The following is a 15,612-nucleotide window of genomic DNA, read 5'->3' on the forward strand; positions in this document are numbered from 1 at the left end:
AGGTCCTACGGGTTGGAAAAATGACTGTCACCTTACCCTAATTCATGAGTTCATTCAGTAGTTACTCAGTGAGCCACCACTATACACAAAGTACTTAGGATTCGACTGTGTATGGGTATCTGCATCTCCTAAAGCCCCATCCAGTGTTTCATGCAGTACTGTTTGTTTGTGTCACAGACCTGTAGCCATCAGGCACGGACACCACCTTCCCCTCTTTCAGGTGACCGCTCCTCTGTTTTTCATCGCTCCCATTTCCACGAACTGCTCCTCAGGAAGCCCTTTCCATCACATAAAATTGTCCTTAACCCCCTTCCTTAAGCTTATTTCATTTTGTCCTGATTAGGAATAATTCACCACCTTCTTTTTGTGTGTGTTTGTTCATATTCTTTCTCACATCATGGATATCTTTAAGATAATATACCTCATTGATACCCAGGAGCCTCCACAGAAGTGTTTTTCTGATGCTAATGCTGACGGGGATGCCATCATCCGCTGCTTGGCAGGCGCTGTGCGGTGCCTCCCCATCCTCCAGCAGTTCTGTTGTAAACTGACTGAAGGCAGGGACCAGTGTACACCTTCCTGAATTCTCAGTCCCGTCCTCTGCACACAGGAAATGGCTTAAAATCTATTCATTGGTCAGAGAGAGGAAGAGCAATCAAGTTTTCCTCACAAGGAAAATAATTTTTTAAATTCTTTTCTGTTGTACTTTGTCTCATTGCCAGTATTCCTGCAATATTCCTTTCTATGATAAAGGCAAACAGCCTCACTTCAGAGTGGATAAAATGTGTTTTGCGGGATTAGTTAGGAACAATTTACTACATTCTTTTCGGCAAACTGGATTCCAAGTTCTAAACAACTGCCTTTACAAAGCCATTTTGGCACGTAAATTGTAAGATGCTGACTGTCTGTGCAGAATTTTCCCCTTTCAGTAACTTTTTTAAAAGGGGATTTGGTTTTAAAGGGGGATTTAGTGCCTTTTTGTCATTCTTTGATGAGTGTTGTCTTGTGCCATTTACTACAAATAAAGATTCTCATACTTTTTTAGTCTCAGGGCATGGGCTGATTGCTAAAGCCAACTGGAAATAGATCAGACATTAGCAAATGTAGCACATGTTTGCTGATGTCACTGGTCTGTGACTGTTGAGAGGCAGACATGCCACTATAACTAAAAACGGCCATTGAGTGGAGAGCATTCAGATTTACAGAGAGAAAAGTCTCTACGTTTGTTATTTTAATGAAGATGCCATGTTATTTTGGGGACTTGGCCATCATTAATAAGCTTAAGAATAGTATCTAAGTTATGGCATAGCTGTACCCTTGGCGCCCCTTCTCTGTTCAGGACTTGTGTACCCCTTCCCCTACCATTGCCTCAGCTCCTCCATGGGTCCTGGCCATCTAACTTGCCCACGGTGCCCAGACCTCCTCAGCCTGCCCTTCACTGTTTCTCCTCAGAAACGTGATGTTTTTCTTCTGTCTGTTGGCTGTCTGTATGTCTTCTTTGGAAAAATAACTATTCAAGTCTTCTGCCCATTTTTAAATTGGATTGTTTGGTTTTTCTGGTGCTGAGTTGTGTAAGCTCTTTATATACTTTGGATATTAACCCCCCTCTAGATTTATCATTTACAAATATCTTCTCCCATTCAGTAAATTGTCTTTTGTTTCCTTGTGGTTTCCTTTGCTGTGAAGAAGCTTTTTATTTTGATGTATTCCCAATAGTTTATTTTTGCTTTCATTTCCCTTGTGTTAGGAGACATAGCTAGAAAAATGTTGCTATATGGGGCACCTGGGAGGCGCAATCAGTTAAGCGTCTGACTCCATTTCAGCTCAGGTCATGATCTCAGGGTCCTGAGATTGAGCCCCACTTCAGGGGCTCAGTGTGGACTCCGCTTATCCCTTTCTCTCCCCCTCTGCCCTCCTCCCTGCTTGTGCAAGCAGACACACACACACACTCTCTCTCTCTTTCAAATAAATAAATAAATAAATAAAATCTATTGGAAGAAAGAGGAAGGAAGGGAGGGAGGGACAGAGGGAGGAAGGAGAGAGAGAATAAAAAGTAAAGAAAAGAAAAAAAGAAAAGAGTTGCTATGGTTGATGTCAGAGAAATTGCTGCTTATGTTCTCCTCTAGGATTTTTATGGCTTCAGGTTTAATGCTTAGGTCTTTAATCCATTTCATTTTTGTTCATGGTATTAGAAAGTAGTCCAGTTTCAGTCTTCTACATGTAGCTGTCCAATTTCAACAGAACCATTTATTGAAAAAACTGTCTTTTTTCCATTGTATATTCTTGCCTCTTTTCTCATAGATGAACTGACCGTGTAATCATGAATTTGTTTCTGGAGTCTCTGTTCTGTTCCATCGATCTATGTTTCTGGTTTTTTGTGCTAGTACATTATTGTTTCAGTTACTACAGCTTTGTAATATATCTTGAGATCTAGAATTGTGATACCTCCATCTTTGTTCTTTCTCGGGATTGTTTGGACTATTTGGGGTCTTCTGTGATTCGATACAATTTTTTTTATTATTCTGTTTTGTGAAAAATAATGTTGGTATTTTGTTAGAGATTACATTGAACTTGTAGATTACTTTGGGTAGTGTGGACATTTTAACAGTTTTTGTTCTTCCAACCCATGAGCCTGGAAAATCTTTCCATTTGTTTGTGTTGCCTTCAGTTTCTTTCATCACTGTTTTATAGTTTTCACAGTATAGGTCATTCACCTCTTTGGTTAAGCTTCTTCCCTGGTATTTTATTCTTTTTGGTGCAGCTGTAAATGGTGTTGTTTTTAAATTTCTCTTTCTGCAGTTTCATTGTTAGTGTATGGAAAAGCTATAAATTTCTTGGTAATAATTTTGTATCTTACCATTTTACTAAATTTGTTTATTCTTGTACTTTACTGGTGGATTGTTTACGATTTTTCTGGACCTGAATAGACATTTTTCCAAAGACGACATATAGATGGCCAACAGACACATAAAAAGATGCTCAGTGTCACTAATCATCAGGGAAATGCAAATCAAAACTATCATGATATATCACCTGTTAGAATGGCTAAAATCAAAAAGATAAGAAACAACAAATGTTAGTGAGGATATGGAGAAAAAGGAACCCTCATGTACTGTTGGTGACCTTTGGTATAGCCTTTGTGGAAGACAGTATGGAGGTTCCTCAAAAAATCAAAAATAGGAACACCATATGGTCCATTAATTCCACTGTTGGAAAACAAAAACATTAACTCAAAAAGATACATGCACTCTTATGTTTATTGAAGCATTATTTACAACAGCCAAGACATGGAAGCAAACTAAGTGTCCGTCAGTAGACAAATGTACAAGGAAAATGTGATGTGTATGTATGTACACACATGCATGCATGCACACACCCAAATATTACACAGCCATTAAAAAGGATGAGATCTGGTCATTTGAGACAACATGGGTGGACCTAGAGGATATTATGCTGAGTGAAATAAGTCAGACTGAGAAAGACAAATACCATATATGATTCCACTCACAAATGAAATCTTAAAAAAAAAAAAAAAAAGCAGAATCAGAACTATAACTACAAAGAACAAACTGATGATGGTTGCCAAAGGGAAGGGGCATGGAGTTTGGGCAAAACAGGCAAAAGGAAGAGGGAATTAGTTCATTTGTGTATTGAGTTAAGTCATGGGAATAAAAAGCAGGACGTAAGGAATATAGTCAGTGATATTGTGGTAGCGATGTAATGGGACAGATAACAGCTACACTTGTGGTGAACACAGCATAATGTATAAACTTGTCAAATCACTTAACTAATGTAACATTGTCTTAGTGTGTCAGTTATATGCAGAACAAACGAAAGGCATGATGCCAATCAATCCTTATTTTTCCTGATTTCCTTTCCCCCTCTGCCCGTCTTTTACTTCCTTTGTTTCTCTCCCTCCCTCTCTCTTTCTGACTCTTGTTTCTTTCACTTCTAGAAAAACCAAAAGAAGCGAACACATAGGAAGTTTTGCTGCATCCACTATCCATTCTCCAAAGTCCCCCTTACCCCTGCCCCTCACCTTCAGTCTCACAAGCATGTGTGTGTGGTATGTCTGCATGCATATTTATGTGTAGGTGTGTGGATATATATACACACCTGTCTACCCCCACTTCAAGTCCAGATGTTATGAAGCTACTTGATAATGTTTCTCTAATCATCTTTTCCATCCACACAAATGAGTATACATTATCTTTGCTTCCCCTGGGAACTTTATCCTTCTAGAACGTACCACAGTCTTCCCTCTCTTACCATTGTGGCTTGTAGATTGCAAGCTCCTTAAGAGGAGTATTCATATTTAGTTAGTTTTGTATACCTCTTAGCACCCAGCAGAGGGGTCTGCTCATAGGAGGGGCATAAGAAGTGTTTAATCAGTAGTAACTTCTCTTCAGGATAGGCTACTGTAAGTGTACTTCCTTCTGCCCTGTTGTTTTTGATACATCCTTGTATCATTCCCCATCCTCTTACACACAAGTCTCTAGATTTTCAGGGTACAAGAGTAGCCCCTTTCTATTAACAAGTTTAATTTTGCTTTTTATTTGAATCTCAACAATCAGTGAATTGTACCCTTTCTTTGAATAGCCTCGTGTGCAAGCTGAACACAAGGACCACCATCCTGGCAGCAACTAACCCCAAAGGCCAGTATGACACCCACGAGTCCGTGTCTGTGAACATCGCCCTTGGCAGCCCCCTCTTAAGTCGATTTGATCTGATCCTGGTTCTGCTCGATACCAAGAATGAAGACTGGGATCGTATAATTTCTTCCTTTATCTTAGAAAACAAAGGTATGTGAAGATGAATCATTCAAGTTGTGCAAGTAGACATAAGCACATGAAATTCTCTTTGAAGAAAATGAAATAAATACCCAAGGTACCCTACCTAAGCAGCATTAGAGCAGTGCTCGCATAAAGGCAGTCAGAGGAGCCATTTAGTGTGGCCAGAATAATGAGTAGAAGGACTAGGGCCTACCGATGATATTACAGTCAGTACATGTGTTCTCCGTGATGAAAGGAGGCAACCTTATGATATATAATTATCCCTCATCTCTTGCATGCGAAGAAAAGTGGACTGAATTATGAAACAGAAATCTCTAAATGTAAGTTTCTCTTTAATTAGATTTACTCAAATACTATGTATTACTATAGGATGTACCAGAATTATTGTGGATAATTTTAGCCCCTGTAGGAAGTTTACCTTTATTGAACTTAGATCCCAAGGCTACTTATTCTTGAACTCTGTGCTATGCAGAGTCAGATATAGGTTTTAGTGGCCACAGACTTAAAGGTTATCTTTTTAAAAAATGAGTGTAAGAACTTTATCAAAACCCTTAAAGCGAGATGTTTACCTGTTCCTAGAAATTACTGACCTAGCACCTGATACATACAGGTTACCCAAGCAAATCAGAGAAGCTCTGGAGCATGGAAAAGATGAAGACCTACTTCTGCCTGATTCGGAATCTCCAGCCCACGCTGTCTGATGAGGGTAATCAGGTCCTTCTCCGGTACTACCAGATGCAGCGGCAGAGTGATTCCCGGAACGCTGCCCGGACCACCATCCGTCTGTTGGAAAGCTTGATCCGATTAGCAGAAGGTTTATTTCATTCAACAAATAATACTTCTGTTGGGTGCCCAATATGTGCAAGGCATGGAGCTTGGCACCATGAATTCAAAGATGAATAAGAAGAATCCTAAGGTGCTCATAGTCACTTAGAGAGTAAAGGCTCTGAGCTATGAAACTTCTGTTCTTCTGGGGACAGATTATGGGTATTGAGTAGAATGTAGCATCATTAAGAAAGCGGTATCTTAGAGACATGATTAATTTAGAACGTCTTATTTACTAATGTTTGTTTCTCAGTGACAGTCTATTAGCATTTGGGATCGAACACTTTCTTATTTAGAGTTGTTTCCTATGGTTTCTCTGGGTTTTTTTTCTCACTAATTGCCATCCACACCCCACCACTAACATAAGAAACTAGCCCATCCCAAAGGCCTGAGACTTCGTGCATTCATACAAGGAACCTGCATCTCAAGACTTTTTTCCTAACAGTGACTTTTATTCATAGCTCTTGTTAAATTAATTCTTAAAAAAAATTCCACATGAGGGGCGCCTGGGTGGCTCAGTGGTTTGGGCTGCTGCTTTTGGCTCGGGTCATGATCTCAGGGTCCTGGGATCGAGCCCCGCATCGGGCTCCCTGATCCGCAGGAAGCCTGCTTCCCTCTCTCTCTCTCTCTGCCTGCCTCTCTGCCTACTTGTGATCTCCGTCTTTCAAATAAATAAATAAAATTAAAAAAAAAAAAATTCCACATGAACTGATGTATCATGTGATGACAGAATGCTTAATAAAAAGTTCTGTAAAACCAGTGCACTTTACATGGTCAAGGATTTATAGCTAATATTAAGACAAGAAGTACCCCAAATGCAGGCTGGTGAGTTTGGTAGTTTTGAAAAACCCACAGATAAAAAGAAGTGTCAGAGAAGAGAAACAAGTTTTATACTATATATTTCTATAAAAGACAAGCAGATAAGGATTAAAAGTTATTGAATATTAGAGATATGCTCCTAGAACTCCTTTCCTTTTGGAGCCCAGAGTACTTTTTCATATAAATACCCAGAATTGCCATGAGCTGTGCAAGATTAGACCTATTATTAGAGAAACAACTTCAAAGCTAGTTGAAATTAGACCTTTGTGCTTGTTTTAGTAAAATGAATTTGTGATTAGTAGTGCATTCATTAAATATAATTTTTAAGTGCCTCAGATAAAGTATTGCATATATCACCTCAAATACTCTCTAAAAACATTTCTGTCTTCCTGATTTTCTTAGCTCACGCTCGCCTGATGTTTCGTGATGCTGTGACTCTGGAAGACGCCGTGACAGCTGTGTCAGTGATGGAATCTTCAATGCAGGTGAGGGCATTTTGCACCTAATATTTGAACCCTAATTATAATCACGTAAAAAAAGACAAGACAATTTAGAGCATATCAGAAGTTATAAAAATGATCATATTCTGGATATAGAGCCAAAGGAACTAGATCCAAAGGAAACCATTTAAAAGAAGGGGAAAAACTTGTGGAAATACCCTTTGCATCAGTAGCATTGCTTTGGCCTACTGGGTGCAGTAGTGGGTCTCTCTCTTTTTTCCCCTCAGCACATCTGAGGGATGCTCATGGTCCCACTAGAGTCAGTGTGCTTCCTGGGGCAATGCTGGCTGCCAGGAATGGGGGCAGAGAACTGCTGAAATTTGGAAAAGGCCCCCAGGTGATTGTGATACCCAAGATGGGGGTGGAGAAAGCTGATCTGGGAGTTGTGGTCTCTAGTGGGTGTTTTCTGGTGACTCCCCTGCTATTTCCCATTTTCTCACCCCTTCAGGGAGGTGCACTATTAGGAGGTGTGAATGCACTCCACACTGCCTTTCCTGAAAACCCTCTGAAGCAGTACAAGAGGCAGTGTGAGCTTATTCTGGAAAAGCTGGAGCTACACAACCTCTTGAGTGAAGAGCTGAGAAGACTTGAAAGGTGAGAAAAGAAGTCCAAGCAAAACTTACAATGGAAGATCTTTGTTTGACATTTAGTGAAATGAAAGAAGTGGAAATTAAGTGGAAAGTCTTATCTGTACTATCTGAAGGGGATTGGCTCAGTTACCTGTTTCTATGTAATCAATGACAGGAAAGCTCAGGGGCTTAAAAAACACACAAAAGACACCCCCACCACCATTTTAGTGCTCACTATTCTGAGTCAGAAATTCAGGGGGGCTCAGTCAGAATGCTTCTCTCTGCTGCACGTGGTGTTGGCTGGCAGCACACCTGTGTTTAGCTGGGAGCTCAGGTGGGACTGGAACATCCAGAAAGGCTTGCCTCACGTGTGTGGTGCCTTAGCAGGGATGGCTGCCTGCTCTATACTAGAGGGCAGCAGCTTAAGGCTCCAACAGAACAAAAATCGAAGCTGCCAGGCCTCTTATGAGCTGGGCCAGAAGTGGTACAACATCATTTCTGTCACATTTTGAAGGTCAGAGCAAGTCACAAGATCAGGCTCCATGCAAGGTAGGGGGAAATAGACACCACCTCTTGATGGGAGTGACATAGACATACAAGAATGGGGGAACTGATGGCTGCCCTCTTTGGAGCCTTCCATAGCTACATTTCCTTGGCTTGCTGGTTTGGTGAGTCTCATAGAGAACACTGAGTGGTTCTTTACTATATATAGCAAACTGTATATTAATTTACTGAATTTTTACCACTGGTTCCCAGTTACATGAGAAGCACCAAGGTTGGCTAGTCACAGTTTACACTCAAGACACACAGTTTCCATGGAATCAAGAAATCTTGTTAAGTGGGCTTCATTCTGTTTATTGCGACTGCTTCTTCTGTTTTTCTTTGGCGAACTAGAAGTAGAGCAGTGCTATTCAGAGAGGTGGCTGGGAACGCTGTTGAGAAAGAAGTTGGACTCCAGGAAGGTGCTCTATCTCAGGCCAGACCCAGACCCAGACACAAAATATTTTAATAATTTGGCTTTATCATTTTTTCTTGCCAAGAGAGGACATGTACAGGGGAGTTTACATAAAGAATCTTAGTGTTTATTAGTATTTAAATTTTATTCTTAATGTTTTTAGAGTTTCTTCCAAGCATAATAAGTATTTGATCTTTATATAAACCTGGTGAAAGAAAAATCACAGAAGACTCAGGCCCAGACTGCTCTTAGGCCAGCTGTAGCTAGCATGTGGGACAAGTTAGGGAAGTAGAAATAACTAGTACTGACTTTGACCTGGGAAGGGCCCTCCTGGTTCATTAGCAACAGCTCTGACCCTCCCTTCAGCATCATGATTTTCCTTCCCTACATGCTCAAAGTCATGACTTTTTAAATTCTCCATATTTAACAGACCAAAAAAAAAAAAAAAAAAAATCCCCAGTAAGAATGATATATTTTGTTGAAGAGGAAAATTGGTCTCTCATCTCACAGGGTGACAAAAGTAATGCTTCAAAACTCTGCTTTTTACATTACCTAAAGAATTTTTGCCCCCACTTTAGTGTTTGGATGCTCCTGGCTTATATGAGCTCCTAAAAAGCTAGACTTGGAGTGTGTACCTGTGAAACACAAGTGAGCAGCAACCGGGATATCCTTTTGGGTATCTTCGTGGTCAGTGCAAGTGGCTCAGTAACTGTCCTGAGGCGGCACTTGGCCTTGACCTCAAATCTAGGGGCTGGTGAATGTTGATGTGTGGAAGCAGAGCAGATGCTGAAGGAGATTGCAGTGGGATTGTTGATGCAATCAGTAGAACCCTGAGAATTCTTTTCCTGAATTTTCTCCTTTCCCTCACTGCCTTCATGCATTAGCATTCTGTGTCAGACTCCAGCACAGCCTTCCTGGGTCAGTGTGGGGACTGGCTGTGTGTTGCTAATACCCAAGCGCTAGCCTGCAGTCATCTTGCCCTTGACAAAAACTCAACCCCCTTTTCTTTTGGTCTTCTGGCTTTTGAATGATCCAGAGCATGGTATTGAGATGAAAGCGATTCCTTTGGTTCTTTCATGGTTTGATGTAGGGGATCCTTTTCAGCCTGTCCTGGGCCCGGCTTGGCTTTTGGAAAGGCTGCTCATTTTGACTGACCAGAAACTGGTCATGCAGACCACCAAAAGCTGTCCTATGCTGGATTCAGGAAGGAAAGGATTATGAAGCTCAGAATTGGTGTTCTGGGATAGAAAAATCGCAGCTGGACTTATCAAATTCAACATGACCCACCTGAAGGGAAAGATAAAGAAAAAAGAATAGGTAATTATCTGGGGGAAAAAAAAATAAAAGGATTCTACCTTAAAATATTCTTTTCTTCTGGTATAGACATCTTTGAAATGCAGGGTCATGTTCAGGGCATTGATCCTCAAAGCTATAAACCCAGGTGCCCAGCAAATGTAAATGAACAGCCTCCAAGACACAGCTAAAGCCAATCTTACCATGTGAGAAAAGCTCCAGTAGCAGATGGGTTTATCCCCACAGGAAAGAGTTCTCTATCCCTTAAGGGAGTCATATATGAGTAATACAACTATTTGTATTTTTATTACACTTTTCTTCTGGAAAATGCTTGCAAGTGACAGCCATCCTCAAATGGTGGCCATTGTAACCACCTGAAAACAGAATGCAAAGAAGCTGTGTTTTAGGAAGGTAGAGTAAAACTGTCGGCATTTTATGTCAGGGAGAATTTAATTCCCAAAGTCAGAATTAGACTAAATTGGGACAGCTTAATTATTCTACCCGTTTAAAATTCCCTATCTTTTAGAACATTTTTATGGAGCTTTAACAATTACAAATATCCCTGACCTCAGTTTGATGTATATTAGATAGTAGTAATTTTGAAAGCTATTTCTTTTTTGTATGGTTATGACTCCAATGAATATGGATTTTGTACTGATGTGTCCAAATCTACAGTAAGTGAATATAACCCAGTATTTTTACAATAATTTTGAGGGGTTTTTTCCCTGATCATAAGAGAGAATACACGTTCTCTGTAGTGTACTTTGGAAAGTAACAGTAATAGATTAGGAAAGCAAAAATCGCATATAATCTTATTTCCCAGAGAGGCCTACCATTAACATTTTAATGTATTTAAATATATTTAAATTTAAAATTCATTTAAATTTAATGTCTTTTCTCCTTCGCCTTTTCTATGATTACACATGATTTTTAGAATAATTTACTCATCCTCTCTTTGGTTTAATTCCTTTTCGAATGGAAAAGGAACACGTGGAAGCAGGGTCATGTTGCCCCTTACACTGAGAAGCTATTTCTAAGTTGTTAGGAAGGGCTTTCTGAAGAAAATATTTCTTTTTTTCCTTTTGAGAAACTACCGTGTCTGTTATAAATTGGCCCTCTCGCATTATTTCAGTTTCTAACATGCCCACAATTAAAAATGATTGTCACTGATCAGATCATTCCAGGAGGTCAGTATGTTTCACCTCTCTGTCAGCTTGATAGAGAGTAGGCTGCCCAGAGCTCATGTTGAAGTGTGGGCTGAGTTTTGCAGGAAAGAAGTCCCAGCTGCCTGGAGGCTGTGTGCCATGAATGTGATGCCCCCGGGGCAGCGTGAGCCACAGTGCAGGGGAAGCGTGGTCTCTGTGCCCCAGGAAGGTGACTTTCAGGTGTACCAACATTCAGTACTCAGGTAGAGACATATAAGGAGATCATAATTTCTGCTCTTCCTCATTGTTTCTCATTTGCAAACCGGCTATAAAACAACCACTTGCTCAGCACTCGGCTGCTGAGCAGATAGTGACAGGCTTGTCTTGCGGCAGAACATTCAACAGGAGAGATTAGAATGAGCATTTTATGCTGACCTTCAGACAGACTTGTAGGAAGAGCTTAAAAAGTAGACAAACCTGCTACTCCATTTCCTTTATTTAACTTTTTAAAATGATTATCAGAACCACTTAAATTCTGTACTGATGAGAAAGGATAATTTCCTCCTGCTGCTCTGAGACTGTATTTGGCATGAACTTGGACTTATGTTGGACTCAAGCCCTTTACATGGCATCTCAGAGACTCAAGAAATGGAAAGGTTAGTGCAAATTCTCTTCTTTTCAATACATGTTCCTTATTTATCTCTGCTACAGATTACAGAATCAGAATATGCACCAATCCCAGCCACAGGCAGTGGAGGCAGAGACTAACCCAGGATCCTCAAAAAATGACCCAGGAGAAGCAGCAAAGTCCAGAATCTGGTCAGCACAGCAGGAAGTGAACTGGAGCATGCTGACCTCCTCTCTTGGACCCAGTCCCGAGGGAAGCCCACTTTCCGACCCCCTATCCCATGGGGGCTCTAGCAGACCAGCAAAGAGAAAACATTCTGCTGAGCACAAAAATAGCAAAGATGACAGTTTGGACTGGTTTGACTCCATAGCAACTCATCAGCTTGAACCTCAAAATACTGTGCCGGTATCTCCCAAAACAAATGGTGGGAACTTAGCTTTGCAGACCTTCAAGAACAAAGCTCAGGGTAAGAAGAAGGGTGTGCCAGGCCAAAGGAGCAAAATGGAAACTGGACAGCATCCAGCACCAGGAGAGACAGAAGCTTCACGGAGGCCAGACCATGTAGACCACGTTGAAGGGAAAGAGGCAAAAAAAGCAGCAGTCGTTCCAGAGGCAGCAGGGTCTGCTGGCGAGCCAGACTCAGTACTGACTCATCATGTCTCCAGGAAGCTGCACCAGCTGCGCAAGGCCAGTGCCCAGGAGTTGTGCAGGAACCCCGCCACGGTGCCTGTACAGCCCGTAGGCCCTTCTCTTCCTCGGTCCAGTTCTTTGTGTGGCCCCAAAGGAGCACTGGAAACTCCCAAAAGAAAGAGACAGAAATCCCTTGCTCAAATGGAAGAGCCTGAGCTTGGAAGTGCTGAGAGTCCAGGCCCCCCACTGGCCAAACTGGCGAAATTTACTTTCAAACGGAAGTCAAAACTGACCCACTCCCCTGAAGACCACAGCCCTATGTCTCCTGGCACAACTAAAGGAGCAGTTCCAAGTCCTAGAGTTCTCCGGAGAGTGAGCAGAGAAGCAGTTGTGCCTGGAAAGGGTCCACAAAAGTTGGCCTCTACCTCAGGAAGCAGAAACTCAGATCAGCAACAGGATCAGGCAATGGATGTGTCACAGCAGGCACTGGAGGAAGACAGTCCAAGAGAGAAAAGCAAACGTGGCCCTGAAGGAAGAGTTACCGAGCCTGAATTTGAGCTTGGGAACCAGACTGGGCGTTCTCCTCCTACTTGCCAAAGAGACAGAAAGGAAGACGTCTCACGCAATATTAAAAGCAGCAAGGTTCACGCTTGCACATTGGCCAAACTGGCACACTTCTCCTTTACTTCCCCCTCTGAATCCAAGTCAGAACCCCCTCCTCCTCCCGAAAGTGAGAACGAGGGGGCGAGAGGCACCAGCCCTCGTCCCGGGGCCGCAGCTACAGTGCTTGGCAGGAAAAGGAAAACTTTTCAGCTGGAGGGGTCCAGTGAGAGATTGTTTTTTTCCAAAAAATCTCTCTTTACTTTATCGGAACTAGATGATGAAGCACTGGATTTTGATTGGAATGAAGAAATAAGAAGAAAGCCATAATCATGAAAAGCTTTCTGGTCAAATTTCAGCCTCCCCAACTCCACACAGCACCTTCGGGGTATGGACATGTGTTTATATATGTACAGAACTATTGGCCCTACCAAGAGTACCATTCCGAATACCAGCTCCCCCAACAGGTTTTATAATTTCAGGCTTATCTTCATGACTTGCAAAGTTGTATAATCAACGTTGGGCAGTGTGATACCAGCACTGGAATTAATCGACATTGTGCTTAACTTTGCAGATGGAGTACTTGTATTCCCAAAGATGTTTCTGTTTGTTTTGATTTGGGTTTTTTGTTGGTTTTGTTCTCTCTCTCTCTCTCTTTTTTTTTTTTTTTTTTCTTTAATTGGGACTTGGATCTTCCTAAAATTGTTTCTCCCATTCACTCAAGAACAAATGCCAGGAAGGTAGCCCTCAGGAAACTAATAGGTTAGATTAACTCTTTTCTGTTTTTTTTTTGTTTGTTTGTTTCATAATTTATTCTTCACCCAAGATAGGCAAGGTGTGGTGAATATTTATTAGGATTTACCAAAACCATGTGATTTTTGTAATATTATTTCTGTGTCTTTTCTCATGTGTCAGATTAGATGGGGCTAATGCTTTTCCTTCTTTGAGAGGCATCCTTACAATTCCATGGTATTCCTGAAGATCTGGCAGCTGGTCAAACTGTAGCTTTGTGAAGTACTTACCTTTTGAGTTTTCCCGAGCTAACATTTTGTGCTTCAGATTCTTTGTTTCATTGGGGGGCCTACCCTCAGCAAAACCTAAATCCTGTAGTTAGAAGGAGAATGTTTAGTAATCTCAATCACATGTCATGGCATCTATTCAAGTGGTTAGTAGGGAAATGTGATTCCTACTAAGTTACGATTCATTTGTCCTTCAAAACCAAGCAAGTGATGACTGGTAGAAATAGACATCTCAAGCTTTGTCTTTCTTAAGTCCTTTTAAAATCACTTCTCCCTTTGGATTCTAGCAGGGGCTTTTAGGGTTTGATGGTTATAGACTTTCTCTTCTGAATTATGAATTTTTAAAATAATAATTAATGGAGGCTTTCATTGTCTGAAGCACATTTAGATGTGAAGAATACCCAAAACTGTATATACTTTGTTTAAAGATTGCTTCATTAAATTCATACCAAGAAAATAAGGAACCCCAAATTTTCTTGAGTATTTACATGTTAATTGCAAAATTGACTAATTAAATTTTAAATTGTGAGTACAAATTTAGTATGGTTGAATCATTTGAAATAACACCTTAAATAGCTGGTAAAAGACATCTATAAGCAGTGATTATAAAATGTATTATTGCACATTCACTTCAACCTATTCTAAAACATTAAGACAATGGTTTGGGTAATTTCTTATTATTTCCGTGCTTAATAACGTCCTAGTATAATATGATTCTTAATGTGATCTATTCCCAGTGTCTCAGTACTTGCCTGCATTTCAGTGGTCTGACCAGAAATGAGAGAAAAAGAGAGGATCTGGGTTACTGACCAGGTGAATCTTGGTCTATACGCTGTCTGGCCTGAATGTGTAATGGACTGGGGTGATTCAGTCGTGCGTTACCATGCAGAGCTGGATCTCGTGTGTGTGTGTGTGTGTGTGTGTGTGTGTGTGTGTGTGTGTGTGGTAAACTATTCCTCTTCTTATAAGTGTTTATCTTTGAAACTTGCTGTGGTTTGCAGCTATGATGCATTAAGCTTTGCATGGCTTGTAGTGCCTAACCTGTTGGCTTGTCACTCGGGTATTTCGATCTGTTCTGTTTACATTATTGAAAATGGCTGCATTCCCTATTGGGCATCTTGATTCTAGAGCTTTCATTTCTTGGTAATGAGGGATTTAGTTTGTATAGTTAACTTATCTCTTCAGGACATTGAATAATTCATGTTTTAAAATACGGTGTTAAATTGTCTGTCTTCCTTAATTATTGTATATGATCACCTGTGCCACCTGCTACCTGGTTATTATTTGTGCTCACCTGATATCCTATTATTTATGCTAATAAACCCACCCTGTTTTTTAATTTTAGTACCTTCTATCAGGATCCTTTGGCCAGCTTCCTAGTTCTGTGTATTTTTTCTTTGATGCTTACATAGTTGGAAGTAACTATATTTGTAAATATTGTAAACAGACAAAATTATTAGAAGGAATAAAATACTCAGTGTGGGGAACCTGGGTGGCTCAGTCTGGTAAGCAGTTGCCCTTGGTTCGGATCTTGATCCCGGGGTCCTGGGATCAAGTTCCTCATTAGGTGCCCTGCTCAGGGGGGAATCTGCTTCTCTCTCTCCCTCTGCCCCTCCCCTCACTTGTGTGCTCTCTCTCTCAAATAAATAAAACCTTTAAAAAAATAAAATATGAACACTCCTTACTAAAAAATTTAAACTTGCATCACAGTCTACTTTTCTGTTATGTTTGTTCTATTTGATGCTCGGAGTCTCACAACTTGATCAATAGGAAGTCCCATTATATCGATGCCAATGTCCTTTCAGGACTCTGACATTTCTAAAAGTACCCATAGTA

At 40.8% G+C, this 15,612-nt stretch overlaps 1 protein-coding gene across 7 annotated transcripts in view; it reads left to right on the plus strand.

Moving 5' to 3' along the window:
* MCM9 (minichromosome maintenance 9 homologous recombination repair factor) overlaps window positions 1-15,445 on the plus strand; it is a 95,183-nt gene extending 79,738 nt beyond the window's left edge. For 4 of the 7 annotated variants that reach the window (XM_082730943.1, XM_082730945.1, XM_082730944.1 and 1 more), the window contains 5 exons: window positions 4,600-4,802; window positions 5,404-5,607; window positions 6,840-6,922; window positions 7,386-7,531; window positions 11,611-15,445. In XM_082730943.1, coding sequence (XP_082587069.1) covers window positions 4,600-4,802; window positions 5,404-5,607; window positions 6,840-6,922; window positions 7,386-7,531; window positions 11,611-13,087 — 2,113 coding nt within the window. In that variant the 3' untranslated portion in view covers window positions 13,088-15,445. Of the gene's footprint in view, window positions 1-4,599; window positions 4,803-5,403; window positions 5,710-6,839; window positions 6,923-7,385; window positions 7,532-11,610 lie in introns of all 7 variants that reach the window. The other 3 variants (XR_014311863.1, XR_014311864.1, XR_014311865.1) reach the window with 1 other exon arrangement.
* Window positions 15,446-15,612: the final 167 nt, after the last annotated feature.

Source organism: Mustela nivalis (genome assembly GCF_964662115.1).
Source record: "Mustela nivalis genome assembly, chromosome: 5".
Lineage (NCBI taxonomy): Eukaryota > Metazoa > Chordata > Mammalia > Carnivora > Mustelidae > Mustela > Mustela nivalis.